General features: G+C 37.8%; 1 protein-coding gene across 7 annotated transcripts in view; it reads left to right on the top strand.

The window, feature by feature from the left end:
* The window catches only part of Clcn3 (chloride voltage-gated channel 3), a 78743-nt gene that overhangs the window by 54233 nt on the left and 6678 nt on the right, over window positions 1-17832 (top strand). For all 7 annotated transcript variants that reach the window (XM_051169945.1, XM_051169940.1, XM_051169943.1 and 4 more), the window contains 6 exons: window positions 384-590; window positions 3309-3389; window positions 4466-5011; window positions 7154-7340; window positions 11949-12347; window positions 16650-16866. In XM_051169945.1, the coding sequence (XP_051025902.1) occupies window positions 384-590; window positions 3309-3389; window positions 4466-5011; window positions 7154-7340; window positions 11949-12347; window positions 16650-16866 (1637 nt within the window). The remainder of the gene's footprint in view (window positions 1-383; window positions 591-3308; window positions 3390-4465; window positions 5012-7153; window positions 7341-11948; window positions 12348-16649; window positions 16867-17832) is intronic.

Raw genomic sequence — 17832 nt, 5'->3', positions numbered from 1 at the left:
ATGTGGCTCAGTGTGGTGAGAGGCCACAATGTCTCTATTCTTGACAGACTGAAATGGATTTAAACACTGCTTATTCCTACAAGAGAAATTTCCAAATTTGCCTTTAATTGATAATATATATATCATTATGGCCCTGCATTTACTTTACCATGATCTAGCATTTTTATTTGTTCTTGAGATAGGGTTATCTCCTATTTTTGGTTGAATATTTAATTATATGATACTGATTTATTATATATGATAAAGTAGAGTTTTTTAAATTATTAATTATACTTTGCCAAAGTTTGGTGGGTAGTTTGGGGCAACCAAATGTTTTAGCTAAGTTAAAGTAGATTTTCTTGTTTCCTAAAGGAGATTAAATTGCCTTCATCTTTCCTTTATAGATTAAAACTATTTTGAGTGGATTCATCATCAGAGGTTACTTGGGAAAATGGACTTTAATGATTAAAACCATCACATTAGTGCTGGCTGTGGCATCAGGTTTGAGTTTAGGAAAAGAAGGTCCCCTGGTACACGTTGCCTGTTGCTGTGGAAATATCTTTTCCTACCTCTTCCCAAAGTACAGCACAAATGAGGCTAAAAAGAGGGAGGTAAGTAGTGTTTGCCCTTCATTTAACAGAAAATGAATGTCCTATAAACTTAATGGCTGTTGAATGGTTTTCTAGTGTAAAGATGTGTGTATCACTTACTTTTTGGATAAGTTGCGTGTTCAGATTGAAACTTGAGGTTAGCCTGTGCTTCTTTTTTCTTTCCTAACTTGCTACTGCTGAGTTAGACTAGCTAGAACCCCTCGGTTTCAGTTAATTTCTTGAAAGATCTTTGCTATTTTTATTCTCGTGGTTTTTGACGTTACTGCGGCTCCAGGCTTGGGAAGTTGGGCTGTGTTTCCTCCTGCAGATAGGCTCTGTTGCCATGGGAATTGTCTGTGGTACGCAGAAAGCTTTCTTGAAAATACCGTGGGGAAGTTTTGGCGACCTTCAGGACTTTCAAGATTTGTTAGAAAGTAACTTCATAGGGAGTGTGGGGACTTGTCTTTATTCAGAAGCTTTAAAGCACTTCTGTTTTACTGTTCTAGGTAATATGGGCTTTTCTAGCAGACTAGCCCGCAGCTCAGGGTTCTGTATGGTTATGGGTGTTTCTGAAGGAAAAGCAGGGTCCTGAGCGTGTCCATAGACTCGAGTTTCCCAGCCTCACAATCTCTGAGAGTCTGACGTTATGCTTGTGTGATCTAACCCTGCAGTCTCAGATGGTTCAGGGATCTTACGGTTGTTAAGGTATGGCTGTTACACCTTATCAAGGACTGAACTCAGCACCTACCTGTTCATCCTGTTGTTACTAGTGTAAGCCCTAACACACACACACACACACACACATACATTTTAACAGTTTCTTTATAGATATTCCTAAAGTGGCTCATTTGAAAGCATTATATTTTCATCTTTGAATGATAATTGTATCTGGTACTTTGGAAATATTTGCTCACATTGTAAAATTAAGTTCATAGTGATCCTAGTGTGGCATTGCTGTCCTCATTCATGAGTTAGGAAACTAGGGCTGAGAAAGCTAGCAGGCACGTTCAAGATAACACACAATAGCAGAAAAATACTGTTTTTAAACATTATCTGTATCACCTGTAGGCCCGGCTAGCAATCAATCAAGACACAGACACTTGTTATATTTTAAAATAGCCTTAGTTAACCTGGGGCAGGGCAGACGTCAGTCTTCTATACTACCTCTCATCTCAGGATGGCTCCAACCAGTCTATCACAATGGCAATCTTAGGGGGGTATTTGTGGTGTTTCCAAATGCCTTCACCTGGGATAATGTCTCCAATCCTTCCCACAGAAAAATTCATTTTTTTCTCTTTTTCTAAAAACTATGTTTTTAACTACTGCGCTATTATAATAATTGTATATATATGTTTAAAAAGTGAACTATCCAAATGCTGTATTGTGGGATTTGTAGGTGGTGGCATTCTGAGCACGTTCTCTGTATTCACTGAGTGCCCTTATCACAGTCGTCCAGGGAGACAGGCCGAGGTGCTTATTGAGCCTGCACAGCAGTGCAGGGCAGAGGCAGGGCTTCTGCCCGGTAGCTTCATGCAGTTCATGCTCCTTACACCTTAACTTTTATCTCCTATTTTTTCTCCTAGAAAATTTGTGAAATTTGTTGTTTTGAAGAAATGCTTAGGGTACTCTCAGATATTTACTGGATCAAAGTAGTGAAGGGAGTAAAGACTCTTTTTTCTTTCTCTTTTTAGTATTTTGTTGTTGTTGTTGTTGTTTTTCTAGACAGGGTTTCTCTGTGTAGCCTTGGCTGTCCTGGACTCACTCTGTAGACCAGGCTGGCCTCGAACTCCCAGTGATCCACCTGCCTCTACCTCCCGAGTGCTGTGATTAAAGGCGAGTGCCACCATGCCTGGCAGAAAGATTCTTAAGAAGAATAATTCATGAGGCTGGAGAGATGGCTCAGAGGTTAAGGGCACTGACTGCTCTTCCAGAGGTCCTGAGTTCAATTCCCAGCACCCACATGGTCACTCACAACTATCTATAATGTGATCTGATGCCCTCTTCTGGCCTGCAGGTGTATTGTATCCATAATAAATAAATTAAAAAAAAAAAAAAAAGAAGAATTCAACAAATTTCCAAAGAAATTAGACTATAGTTGATTACCTGCAGGTAGGTGATCAAATACCCCAGAGAGCTGCCCAGGTGCACACCAGAAAGGGAGTGAATTTTTTTCTTCCTTGAAACTATTTTTACTATGGAGTTGGTGACTCAGAGGGACTGCTGTTTGTCCTTGTAGAACGCCGCCTTTGGAACATACTTAGAATGATCAAGGATGTTCAGAGGGCTTAGAGTAGTTATCGAGAAACTGTTGAGTGGACTGTGGTATCTTTGATAAGGCTTAGAGTCATTACTAATGGGGAAGCAGTTAGAGCCAAAATCTGGAGAAGTTATATCCTACTTAAAAATAAGTTACTTCCATTTCATGGTTGTTTTCTCTCCATTGTCCAAACATAAGCATTGAAGGTTGCTAGTATTCACTGCCTTCACTTTACATATACTCATGTTGGTATGTTTGGCATTAATATCTTGACTGTATAAAAAAAGTGCAAATGAGCTTGAAATTAAAGCAGAAAAGCAAAGCATTACATTTTAGAAGAAATGAATACTTGCTCCCTGGTTTACAAAGAGGATGTGTAGGTTAAGATCAGAAGAGGCACTGGAATAGCATGGAAGACAAAACTTTGTTGGGTGTGCTTGAGTTGATAAGGAAACTAGAAACAAGCCACATTCTCTTTCTAGGTGCTGTCAGCTGCCTCAGCTGCAGGGGTTTCTGTAGCTTTTGGTGCGCCCATTGGAGGAGTTCTATTTAGTTTGGAGGAGGTAAGTACAAAAGTGTAGCAATGAAAATGACATAGAATTACATTTGTAACTGTATCTTGGTGTACATCTTAGGTTTATAGCTGATATAATAGAATTTATAATTTCAAGTTTATTTTTTAGAAAGTTTTAAAGTAGTTCTAATATAAAAAGTAGTGTATTATACATAACCCATAACTACAGAAAATTGTTTTATTAGTTTTTTCAAAAAAGATTTGTTTTTAAATTATGTATATGGATCTGTGTTTGGGTATATGTGTGGGAGTGCAGGTAGCCACAGAAGTCAGAAGAGGGCATCAGATCCCCTGGAGCTGGAGTCACAGACTGTTGTGAGCCACTGAGAGGAGGTGCTGGGTGTCAAACTTGAATTCTCTAGGAGTACGTGTGCTCTTAACTGCTGAGCCATCTCTCCGGCCTCCTGCTTTAACCTTTTGTTCATTTATAGACATTGGTGATTGTTTCTAGCTGAACCTATTTTGTTGACACGTGTAAAGCTAGCAAAATATGAATGAATTTTACTCAGTGGAAGCCACTAAAATGTATATCTCTGCTGGCTAAATTATAGCTCATATTTTTATTTTTACTATTTCAAATCCATTTGTAAGCCAACTTTTAAAGTTTTATGATTTCCTTGTTTAAAGTCTGTATAATTTTTTCTTTTTTCTTTTGTATGACTATTAAAATTATTGATGTCTAAGGAAATAACTTTATTCAGTGCAATCTTTTTTATAGAAGAGACAAATCAACTACATTTTTAATAGTTAACAATAATTAACAAGGAGATATTTTATTTAGCTAACATGATTGACTTAGATATGAAACTTTTGGAAAACTAAACATCTTGGTATTCTAAATATTATTATTATTATTATAATCAATATATATATATATATATATATAATCAATCATTGTGAATTTATAGTTATGGTAGTAAAACAAAAAACACCATCTTTTAATTAGGACAAATCTTGTAAATTCAAGGTGCAACAAAGCTTGAATTAATAAAATGAAGTTTACATTTACTCAAGTTATAGTTACTCAGAAATAGATACCATTAATTTCTCTTTTCTGTTTTTTAGGTTAGCTATTATTTTCCTCTAAAAACTTTATGGAGATCATTTTTTGCTGCTTTGGTCGCAGCATTTGTTTTGAGATCCATCAATCCATTTGGTAACAGCCGTCTGGTCCTTTTTTATGTGGAGTATCATACACCATGGTACCTTTTTGAACTGTTCCCTTTTATTCTCCTAGGGGTATTTGGAGGGCTTTGGGGAGCTTTTTTTATTAGAGCAAATATTGCCTGGTGTCGTCGACGCAAGTCCACCAGATTTGGCAAGTATCCTGTTCTTGAAGTCATCATTGTTGCAGCCATTACTGCTGTGATCGCCTTCCCCAATCCATACACAAGGCTCAACACCAGTGAGCTCATCAAAGAGCTGTTTACAGATTGTGGGCCGTTGGAATCCTCTTCTCTTTGTGACTACAGAAATGACATGAACGCCAGTAAAATTGTTGATGATATTCCTGACCGTCCAGCAGGCGTTGGAGTATATTCAGCTATCTGGCAGTTATGCCTAGCACTCATATTTAAAATAATAATGACAGTGTTCACTTTTGGTATCAAGGTAAGTGCTCTTATGAGGTGATACTGGAATAATGTAAAGATGTCTAAAATACTTATGTGTAATAAGAAATGAAATTTCATCCAAAGGATTGCAATTCTAGACCAAAATCTGAAAAGGACGAGTTGCTCTGAATACAAGAGGTTTCTAATAACTTCTTGAGACAGTGGAACAGAGTCTTTTTCTGCATCTTCCAGGTTCTAGGAGCTGCATTTATTCCTTGGCTTATGTTCCCTTTTCTTGCATTTTCAAAACCAGCCCTGCCTGGCCAGTTCTTTCTCTTGTTATAATTCTTAGAAATATAAATCATGCATTCACATGAAAAAACTCTAGGATAACTTTTTATTTATTTATTTTTTAAATTTCAAAGAGGTTTTTAAATGCGATTTATTTCCATTCTCATGGTTTTTTTTCTCTTTTCCCCCTGTACCATGTCAATTCTCTTCTCTCCACTGTCAGAATATACACCCTACAAGGTTGAAACTGTGACAGAAGTAAGGACAAAAAGATATGCTTGTGTAATATCTCTTCGTCTCATCAAAAATTATGTGATATTCAAGAGAAATTCTTATAGGATAACTTTTAATCTACCAAGATAATACAGGATAATCTTTTGTTTTAAAAGCCAGCTGGTTAACAACCTAATTCTTAGCAGCCTTATTTTTTCCTTGTCTTGTAACATGTTCACAGATTCAAGAGAAGCCACTACTTTCTATACCATTGTAGTATGTTAGCTTAAATTGACACCGTGGTCTTAGAATCGAATTGGTAGATCTGTAAATACTGTGACTCTATCAAGGACTTAAAGTCATGAGCCCTGGAAAATTGCTTCTCTTGGACTCACTAAATAACAGCTTTCTTTTTTTTTTTTTTTTTAAATATTTATTTATTGTACATGAGTGCTTTATCTGCAGAAGAGGGCATCAGATCACATTATAGATGGTTTTGAGCCACCATGTAGTTGCTGGGAATTGAACTCAGGACCTCTGGAAGAGCAGGTGGTGCTCTTAACCACTAAGCCATCTCTCCAGCCCAATAACAGCTTTCTAAAGAGTGCAAGCATGGGGAAGCAAATGCCAGCTTGCTGTGTCCTGTTCTGTATATCATGACATCTGCAGTTCTTACAGCAGGTGATGCTTGGCAGGGATAGCATTCTTTCACAGACTGAGCTCATGCGGTGTAACAGCTTTATTTCTGTGAGATTAGAAAGTTGATAGTTTCAAGTTTAAGGTTGCTTTTCTCTGGCCTTTTTTTTTAGTCCATTGAATATTAAATAAAATAAAAACAGGAAAAAAAATCTTAGTTTTCTTTTTCTTAGTGGAGTAAGTTAAAGGAACTGTTAAAGTTCTCTCTCCTACAGGATTCCCTCTCCTGTCCTCTCTACCCCCCTCCCCCGTGTTATTCCTGTCACAGGGATTATACCAAGGAGTACCAGTGGCTGCCTCTGGCTCCACTGAGGAGCTGGCCACAGGCATGTGGCTGAAGCATTGTAACTGAGGACTGCAAACCACATTTAACCCTCTCTTTGTATTGTATAACCCTTTAGGTAGCTCAGAGCATGCTAATTAATATGTTATTTCCTTATTTTTAAAGAATTTCTGCCAATAGAGAATTTTCCCCTTTAGTTCATTCACATGTATATTCCATTCAAAATATTGGGGACTCTGGAAACACTGCTGACTTACACTGTACCACTTCAGAGAAATAACATCTGCTATTTCTACCATTTGTAAAAGTATAATGGGAAGACAATCTTGGGGGCTTATTGCTTCAGATTGGACAGATTTGGTTTTATGGAAAATGTCAGCTTAAAAAATTTTTATTTTATTTTAATTTTTTAAACATTTTACTGTGAACTACTGAAAAGGTTGTTACAGGCTAACTAAGGAGTCCCCAGGATAAAGGATAAATAAACTCTGATTTATTTTCTCTATGGCTTAGAGAGTCTGCTTTATTATTTTTGTTGTTGAATTTAGAGAATTACTAACAAAAAAACTCTCATATAACAGAATTTTGCTGTAGTTTAATTTGTACTAGGATTTTAGCATTTCATTAAGATGTGAATAGATCCAACCAGCAGAAACAAATCTATAGAGCATAGTTTTCTGTCACATGACTAAAGGACTCTGTCACTTGCTGTCACAGGTTCCTTCAGGCTTGTTTATCCCTAGCATGGCCATTGGAGCGATTGCAGGGAGAATTGTGGGGATTGCCGTGGAGCAGCTCGCCTACTATCACCATGACTGGTTCATCTTCAAGGAGTGGTGTGAGGTTGGGGCCGACTGCATCACGCCTGGGCTTTATGCCATGGTTGGTGCTGCCGCATGCTTAGGTAATGTGCTCCATCATGGCTGCTTGCTTGTGGCTGTTTTCAGCTCTGAGAAAGAAAAGAGCAGTAGTAATACATTCATGTTTATTTGATTGCTAGGGGGAAGAGAACACAATATGGAAGGAATAATTTTAAAAGAGTTGAAGCACTAATATTCTTACGTAGTACTGAATCTTGTTTTATTTATCTGAGAACATTTGTCTAATATAAACATTTGATACTAGTTACCGTATTTATAATATCACATAATGCTTGGTACAAACATCTTGGTACAACGTAAGGCTTAATCTGAATCCAGTCCAAAGAGACTGTTGGTTTTCCCACTGTTAAGGACCTTAGCCTGTCTCCTAACAATTGATTGCAGTGTTCCTAAAATCAGCATATAATGAAGCTTCAGAATAGTTTCCCTTTAAACTCTGTACTAACTTATTATCAGCCTTAATAAAAGCCAAATACAAATAGCCAAAACACTATGAATATAACATTAATATAATTCCTGATTTTTCATGGTTGTTCTTGCTGGAGGTAGTTTATTTTATATATGTGTAATTATATATATATATAATATATATATTATTAAAAGATTTCTTTGTCAGCCTTCTAGCTTCCAAGGCACATTTGTAGAAAAGTAAGAAGTAATAACTACTCATTTTAGTGAAATAAAAGCAAAATAATAACTCTAAATCTGTAAGAACCTATTTATTGTTTTCTTTGGCTTTAAAAGTGTTATTTGGTTTTATATTTAAAATTTCCACCAAATTTTTGGTGTAATATTGAATAATAGTTGGTACTTTGTTTTTGCTCAGTGGCTCAGAATCTTCAGAAGTATAACACCAAGTGAAATTAAAGGCAGAATCGTTTTCACCAAAGTAGCAGGTATTTATTTAGCCTCCATGTTCTTTTTAGCATTGTACCAAGTACAGTGAGTGATGAGAGAGGAAGGTGTGGGCCTGGCCTCTGGGAAGATAAGCCGAACACTAAGAAAACAGTAGCAAGCATTGTCTGCGGGCCAACAGCCCAGTGCAGGGATTTAGAGGGAACAAAGCGCTCAAGTATTCCAGGAAGGGCAGAATAGGAGTTGCATTGTTATTAATTTTTAAATTAAAAAAATTTTAAATTTATTCACTTTAAATTTCAGTTATAGCCCCCTCCCTTGTCTCCTCCTGGCCCCACCCTCCCTCCCTCTTCCCCTGTACCCTCTTTAAAAAGGGGGAGCCCTCCTCCCCTACCATCTGACCTCAGCCTATCAAGTCTCATTTGGACTGCCTCATCCTCTTCCTCTGCCCTGGCAAGGCTGCCCTTGTCAGAGGGAAGTGATCAATGACTGGACGACAGGGTCCATGTCAGAGGCAGCCCCTGCTCCCCATATTAGGCAACCCACATGGAGACTGTGCTGCCTATCAACTACATCTGAGCAGGGGCTCTAGGTCCTCTCCGTGCATGGTCCTTGGTTGGTGCATCAGTCTCTGGAGGCCCCTTTGGGCCCGGATTTATTGACTGTGCTGGTCTTCCTGTGGAGCTCCTGTCCCCCGACTCTCCAATAAGACCCCAGTTGAGAAGTTTTACAAGTCCCTTTCTTACCTCTAAAGCTTTGGTCAAGATTTGTCGTTGAGGCAGCCCTCTTTGAAGACTGTCAGTCCATAGCTCTTGTATTTGGGTATGCCTCTTTCTGCTTGAATTATGTTCTTAGTAATGACAGTTTCAAAACCCACAAATCTTTGAAATCTGATTCTTCAAGGAATTAACCTTAGGGTTACTTTTTGATCAGATGGATTTATCTGGCTCTCAACTCATAATATGTTAAAATGTGAATGAGTTTAAGTCCTTCATTTTTTAAAACTACATTATGAAGAGTCATACAGACTTTTGGGATATGCTAATACCTAAGATAAAAAAATGTAATAGAGAACAGGGGAGGTGCTTCAGTAAACAAGAGCAGTTGGTATGCAAGCATGAAGACCCAAGTTCTAATCCCCAGGGCCCATCCTCAACACCAGGTTTGTCTGTGGGTTTCTGTAACCTCAGAATTGGAGGGTGGAAACAAGTGGATCCTAGGAGCTCACTGGCTAAGGAGATTTCATTTCAGTGTGAGACCCGTTTTTAAAGGAATAAGGAAGAGAACAGTAGAGGAAAACAGCAAAGGTACTCCTCTGGCCCTGCCTGTGCGCCCACGTGTGCATATGTACCCACATGCATGTACTCATAGACCCAGATGCATATACCCCCATGCAAAACACCAATACACATACACATACACACATACATGCACACACACACACATATATGCACACAGTCTTTCATAGTTTTAATCATCTTGTAGCTGCCTCTCATAGACTTATATAATAGTCTTTGTGAGTAAGTCAGAGCCATAGAGTTATACTCTGAAGCTTTTCTGGAGTAATCTGGTTATAGAAAGATTCTAATGGCAATATAAATTCATATGAAAATATATTTGGAATTCATGCTTTGAAGAAATGTTAACTATTGTGTATTATACTTTGAATCTTTTGGGAAACGAGTTGAGTTGCTAAGAATTAGATTATAAAAGATTAGTATCTGAGTTTACATCAGCATGAGTTTATATTTGAAGTTTTTCAGATTTATGGCAGAGTCCTGGGGTTGCTGTTTTTAGCTTGATGCCTTTGGAAAAATTCCTTTAGTTCTTTGATACTTATTTTCTCATCTATAAAATGGAAATACTAGCATGTTGCTTATGATTGTTTTGTGAATTATATGAGGTAACATGCACATAAGGAGGTTATCATGCTTCTGGGTAAAATAAGTGCTTAGTTTAATTTTTTAAAAACCTTTATAAACTGACTAAGACATGCTGACATAGAGTAGACATGTAGTGCATAGCATATCCTTCCTTTTTTAGGTTAAGAAAAAATTAATAAACTGAAAAGCATTGTTAGTTTTTAAGTTATGTTTAGTTATTTACTTTGGGGAGTTTCAGAGTAAGTGTCAACACTTGTATATGGAGGTCAGTGGACAGTTTATGAAAATGACTACTTCCATGCGGATCTTGGGAGGTTGAGCTCAGATCAGCAGGCTTTGCAGCAAGTACTTTTCCTTGCCAAGCCATCTCAGTAGCCAGTGTTGTTAGGTCTTTTGACCAGAACAACATCATGACAGAAATGATACTTAAGCCACTGTGTCCATGTATGCCTGTCATCCCAGCAGAAATGTGAGGATTTGCCAGTTTGTGGCCAGCCTGGGCTACACAGTAAGACCCTGTCTCTAAAAACAAACACTAGTACTTAATTGTATTCCATGGCTTATGAAGTAGGTTGAAAGTAATGGGGTCTAGGAGTAAGGGAGGTAAGATCAAGCTTAGAGACTAGAGAGATGACTGCTGCTCTGACAAAGGACCTGGGTTTGATTCACAGCACCTCACAGGACGGTTCATAACTGTAACTCCAGGTCCAGGGTGTTAGACATCTCCCTGGCCTTCATGGGCTCCAAGTATATGGTGCACGGATATAATATTCAGGAAATCAGTAATACATAATAAAATGCATTTGAAAATAGTTTAGAAAAAGGTTCCTTTTTTTTTTTTTTTTTTTTTTTAAATGAAAGAAAACTTTGGGTCCTGGACTAGTTTGTCAACAGTGAGAATCCTGAGCAGAAGACTCATAGATATTTTACAGAAGATTTCAAATCTGTAGATGTCACAGTCAAGATACTGGAATAAAATTACAGTTCCAAAAATAATGACCTTGATTGTGAGAAAGAATGTGTGCAGAAATTTGGGATCAGGGAAGTTGAAATGACCCACCCTTGGTGAAGAAGAGAACTTTGTATTTCACATGCGTGTTGTTTTCTTTGGTAGCCACTTAAAGTCTTTTTATAGTTGACAAAGATAGTAGTAAGCTGTGGTGTGCATTAACAGAAACACAGGAAGGGCAGCAGCAAGAAGAAAAGATTAGGGCTAAATGGTCATACAGATCACAGCTGAGAATGACTGTGAGTAAATGAATAGATGAGTTTCTGTCCCTTCCTCCTCCATCCCTCCTGCTTGGGATGCTGGGATCAAACCAAGGTCCTTGCACATGTTAGGTAAACAATCTACCATGGTAGTAGAGCCCCAAGCCTAGAATAGATAAATTTTCTACCTGACAGTATCATTCACATTGTAATAAATCACAAGGCTTCAAAATATTTTACACATTTTGGAAAGACATAAATAATTTTATTTAATATTTTACACATATATATTTATTTTATAAATTAGTAAGCCAGAAAGCTGTGCTGTGCTTATTTATATTTAAGAAGTTACAGCAAACTTTTATAAGAGTGAAACTTGTCTGTGCTGCAGCAGTAAATCAAAATAGCAAAGTTGCTTTGCTTGCTCTGCTATGAGTTTTGTTTTTTAATGTTAAAAATGTTTTGCAAATGTTGTAATCACTTTCTCTGATATAGCCAGATTGGTTTTTCTCTAGATCATATTAGAAGTGATGATTATAATCCTAAGAGTAGTCGTTACGGTGACAGTGCTTTTCATGATCAGAATATGTCTACATTCCATGTTCCCATGCCTAGTGCAAGACTCCAGTAACATGTAGTGGTGAGGGTTCTCTCTTCCCTGATGGGGGTGTTTATTTCTTTCAGGTGGTGTGACAAGAATGACTGTCTCCTTGGTGGTTATTGTTTTTGAACTTACTGGAGGCTTGGAATATATTGTTCCTCTTATGGCTGCAGTAATGACCAGTAAATGGGTTGGTGATGCCTTTGGTAGGGAAGGTATTTATGAAGCACACATCCGACTAAATGGGTACCCTTTCTTGGATGCAAAAGAAGAATTCACTCATACAACCCTGGCTGCTGATGTCATGAGACCTCGAAGAAGTGATCCTCCTTTAGCTGTTCTGACCCAGGACAATATGACTGTAGACGACATAGAAAACATGATTAATGAAACCAGCTATAATGGCTTTCCTGTTATAATGTCAAAAGAATCTCAGAGACTAGTGGGATTTGCCCTCAGAAGAGACCTGACAATTGCAATAGGTATGTTTTTATTGTTTTTTTAAATCACCATCATGAATGCATATACATGTGTAATACATTTATAGGAGGAGATCAAGCAATGACATTTAATTGGTTGGATTTTCAGGAGCAAGTGGTGTTAATATATATACTTTAAAGCCTCATTTTCTCTAGGTAAGGAATGCATATTTCAGTGATTTTTTTTTTTTTTTTTTTTTTTTTTTTTTTTTGCTGTGTGATGGGAAGGCCAGGAAGAATTTTAGTCTTGGTCAGCAGCTCTAAATCCCCTTCCTTGTGATGCCAAAGGTGAGAAAAGAGACTCACCAAGCCACTGACTTGTTACTCCCTAGATGCTGGGGCAGTCCTTGAGCTAGAAATGCCATGTGTCCTCATTCTTCCTGTTCTCCAGGTGTTGCCAGTAGCCCGCGGAACTAAGTTAAAGGAAAATGGCCCGCTCCTGAAGACATGACAGTGCTAACATTTTCAATAATTCATATTCCTACCTACTATGGGTAGATAATGCTGTTTTAAACTTTGTCGCTTGACAGAGAGTAACACACAGTTCAGAGAGACTGAAATAATGTTAGTTTAAGGGAACTTGGTACTTTAGATACATGAAATATCAAGATGTGGCAAGAGAAATGTTAAATCACAAGATGACTTTTGCGTGTTATTACGTTATATATTATTTATACATAATTATGGAAGGACAGATTTGTTTTATGTGCAGCAAAATACCATATTTGAAATACCAAAATTGATGTGTTATTCTTTTTCATGGAGAATTAGAGAATAGGTTTTAGAATACTAAATCCAAATGAGAGGTTGGATTATTCAAGATCATGAAAATGAATGTTGAAATTGAAGCTTTTAAAAATTTTTCTGTGGTATTAGAAAGTGAAATCTGGCCTGGCACACACCTGTAATCCCTATTACTTTGGAGCTGAAAGCTAACGGGATTACATGTTTGACATTATTGCCACATAGAAAGACCGTAACTCTAAAAGGAAAGGAAGTCTATCTTGTTTTCTACTTCAAATGCATATAAATGAAAGACATGAAAATCATTTTAAAAATAAAACAACTCAGCTGATAGCATGGCAGGTTGCGTATAAATGGGACTCCTTAAAGTAATTACTATGTTCATATACAAGTCACATTATCTTGAGCATTCTTTTAATTCAGAAATAGGATGTAATGTTAATGTCATGTTTTGATAAATGCATGTATTGTGTGCTGTTAGGTGAAGCTGACTGATACATGTTACCACACATGCTTATTTTATGGTGAGGACTAAAAATCTCTCATAAGTTTTAAATAAAAATGTAAAAATCAAAGTGACAAATCTTTATTGGGGTGAGGAAGGTTCAGGCAGAGTAAAATCTGAATGTAGCTGAGGATGGTTTTAAGCCCTTGATCGTCCTCCTCTACCTCCACAGTGGAGATGCCACTTCTTTTTTTTTTTTTTTTTTAATTTTTTTAATTAATTTATTCTTGTTACATCTCAATGTTTATCCCATCCCTTGTATCCTCCCATTCCTCCCCCCTCCCCCATTTTCCCATTATTCCCCTCCCCTATGACTGTTCCTGAGGGGGATTACCTCCCCCTGTATATGCTCATTGGGTATCAAGTCTCTTCTTGGCTACCTGCTGTCCTTCCTCTGAGTGCCACCAGGTCTCCTCCTCCAGGGGACATGGTCAAATGTGAGGCACCAGAGTACGTGAGAAAATCATATCCCACTCTCCTTACAGTGACCCGTTTAAGGCAGAGGCTGGATGCGCACTTCTCATGCCTCATCTCACAGAGCAACACTAAAAACAAAACCAAGACCACTTTTTTTTCCTAGAATTAAATATTTTAGGCCAGGGATGCAGCTGAGCTGTCAAATGTGTCTAGCACCAGGCTTTGGGTTTGCTCCCCTGCACTGCAGTGTGTAAAAACAAAAGTAAACTGCTGATGTGGAAATGTGTTGCTCCAGAGGCTCCAGAACGCATTGGTGCTGCATTAAGGAATAAAGTCACAGACTTGCTCTTACATGACTTTGATAAACAGCAAGGTCAAGGTTGAATTCGCTACTACTCTCTGTCTTCCATCTGTCTGTGGCTTATAGGTTTTGGCCTATCTGTTGTGTGTGTGTCTGTCTGTCTGTCTGTCTCTCTCTCTCTCCCTCTTCCCCCTCCCCCACCCCCCCGGAGTCCTGTTCTTTGGATCTGACTGTCCCTCTTGCTATGCATTGCTGTAGATCTGTTTCTGTGTCATTTTTCCTAACAAAGGGCTTTGTTCTGTGTTTATTGAACAGCATAGAAAACATGGCATGGGAAACGGCTGAGGAGTACTTTATGGAAATCTTTAAGAGTTTTATAAGGGATTAACTGACTTACTTCAGCTGACCTAGAAGCAGTCAGAAAACTAAGCTAGCTGCACGCGTATGGTTATCAAGTAATAATCTGTTCCCAGCATTTATGACAAATATTTGCCTGTATAAAGTCACTTCTGAACTGTTTGCTGTTTTAAGCAAATGAATATCACAACACACATGCACAGGCATACATTGCTCTGGGAGTATGAAGAATAATACATAATTTAAATTTAAAGCTAAGCATTGGCTTAGGTTATAAAAACCGATTATATGGGAACCCGAGGCAAGTAGGGTTGTCTGTCACAGTTATACTGTTCTCTTAAAGGCAGGTTAAACAAACAGGCAAAATACACAACAGGAAATCAGCTTAATTACATAGTCTTAAGTGACCTTAAGCTGTATTATTAACTCAAAAGTTTCAGTCCTTTTGAATGTGAGACATTTTCATAAAATGTATCACCACAGCTAAATGTTTAAGTATTTAGGATTATTTCCATTGTTGATATATTTGTTATTGTTTGTATATTTAACATTTTAACTAGTTGATGATACCACATTGTTAATATTTTTTCTATTGATTATTGTAACTATACTTTTTTTTTTTTATCACTTTTGCTTTTTATACTGGAGATTTAAATGATGCACACCCCTATTACAGTATTAGATTGTTCTAAACTTGGTTGTGTGCTCCTGGTAGCTTAGGTGCATGTAAAAACTCTGCACTTTGACGCTTCATACTCTTTTGATATTGTTGATGTCACACTTTTTCATCCTTTTATTCTGTGTATCTATTGTGGATATATACTATAACTATTTACACTGTGCATTCAGTTGTCATGCACATACCATTAGTTACGTTCTTATGGGCAGAAAGCAACTTAGTAAACATTTTCCCAGAACCATTTTTCTTGGTCACTAATGGATGTCTTTTCCATATCATGACTATACTTTTCCGTTTGCCCATTCCCTAACCATTAGGACCTCACTTAGTGCCTTGGTACTCAAATACGTTCACAGCACAGCTGAGTACAGCTTTAGTAGTCAAAAAGAGTCAAAAGCAGTAATAGGCCCTTCTCTTCAGTAAGACTGTTGTTTATTATTTTGCCTTAAATATTTTTGTATCAAAATTTATGCTCAAAATATTTTCACTATAACTAATACTATATTTACACACACACGGTTTTCAGTAATATTTACTCAAAAAACAAACACAAAGCTGGATGACTTTCATTTGCATATTCTGTCCACATTATGGGTTTCTATTTTTCTGTCCGTGGTCTCTTGTTTCCGTCCTTGCACTTTCTGTCTGTCTCTCTTAAAGGTGGGAGAAAAAATAGGCAGCTGGATGGAGCACATTGGAAGGGAGGAGAAATTGATAGAACCTTTATAAATAAACCAACCCTAAAGTCAGCCCTTATTCACTGGGAGTGTAATTGTAGTTTCAGCCCATCTGCAGTGCTCTTGACTCATTCAATATCAGAAGAGTGGGAGGAAGAGCCAGCTGGTTCACAGTGCTGGCGTCTACAGCAGAGGCAGAGCAAGGATCAAAGTCTTTAGTCTTATCTCTAGTGCAGAATGGGTCACATTCCTCATAGGTGGCCTCCAGCTGGTGACAGATTCCATAGTAAACCGCTCTTGCAATGTGTACGTGTTTTAAATACAACTCCTATTTCAAACATGCTTCCTTGTCGCTGCAGTTAGAAAATAGTTCACCACCATTGAAGAAAATCACACCACAGCATAATTACAGAAAATCATTGTCAGGCTCTATTTCAGTCAGATAGGAGAAATTAGCAAATGATGTATCAGTTAAGTCCCTTTTAAGTAGAAGACAGGAAAAAGGAAAGGGACCAGAAGCTATAGAACACACCTACTGTTTCTAATGCCAGAATAAGCGAAGTCGTGTGTAAGAGAAGAAAACCCATTGATTGAAAATGTTTGCTCTTCTTTATCTCTTTTTCAGAAAGTGCCAGAAAAAAACAAGAAGGCATTGTTGGCAGTTCTCGGGTGTGTTTTGCACAGCATACCCCATCTCTTCCAGCAGAAAGTCCTCGGCCTTTAAAACTGAGAAGTATCCTTGATATGAGTCCTTTCACAGTAACAGACCACACCCCAATGGAGATTGTGGTAGACATCTTCCGAAAGCTGGGTCTGAGGCAGTGCCTTGTTACTCACAATGGGTAAGTTTAGTGCCTTAGACATCAGTTCACTCACTAGAATGACTGGATGTTATTAGTGGAATCTTTCAGGGCAGAGTGTGAGTCAGCTCCCAAGTGGGAATGTTTGACTTAGTATGGTTATGAATGCAGGAGCAGTCAAGCTTCGCACTACTTGCCTGAGAGCAAGGAGAACGTCAGCTCCGTGCTTGTTGTCAAGGAGTCCGAGAAGAAATGGGGAAACATCTCCATAGAAAGAGCCTTTTTGAGCTTGAGGGTTTTTCCTTCTTCTGGGGCATACTGGACTTAGCCTTTAGGGATCGTTGCAAAAACTATTTTCTTTTATATTTCATTTCTTATGTATGGCCTTTTTTGTGCATCTCTTTGTAGATATTTTGCTATATGGTATTTGAGCCAGTTATCATTAATGAAATAACATGAAAATTTGTAGTTTAACTAAAAATCTTGTTTAGCAATATTGTTTTCTTTTGTTCTTATTTACTTATTAACTTATTTATTTACTTATCTGTCTATGTATATATCTATGTTAGTATGTCTGCCTGCCTGCCTGCCTGCCTGTCTGTCTCTCTGTCTGCCTGTCTGTCAAAACAAATTGGACCCATAAACTTAACTGCTAATTACTTAGAAAAATTCATGTTTTAGGGCCTTTTATTTACATTATGTTATTTTTTTATAAGTGGAATTCAAAATTTTCTTTAGTTATTTTGTTGTTGCTGACACAGGGCCTCACTGTAGTTGGAGCTGGCCTTGAGTCTGTGACCCTTGTGAACCTCAAGAGCACTGAGATTACAGGCATAAGTCTTCTTCCTGGTAGCTCGTTGGCATTTGGAGAACATTGTTTGATGTGAAGCGGTGTAACAGAAATGCTAGGGAAGGGAAACACGGCTTTCTGGGTTTATTATGAACTGATGGCTCACCGTGAATAGACTGAAGGCCTTAAATATTGCAAGAGCACATCAGAGACTCACA

The sequence above is a fragment of the Acomys russatus genome, chromosome 27 (assembly GCF_903995435.1).
Source record: "Acomys russatus chromosome 27, mAcoRus1.1, whole genome shotgun sequence".
Lineage (NCBI taxonomy): Eukaryota > Metazoa > Chordata > Mammalia > Rodentia > Muridae > Acomys > Acomys russatus.
Note: the sequence above shows the minus strand (reverse complement) of the source record. Positions and strands in the feature narration are given on the sequence as shown.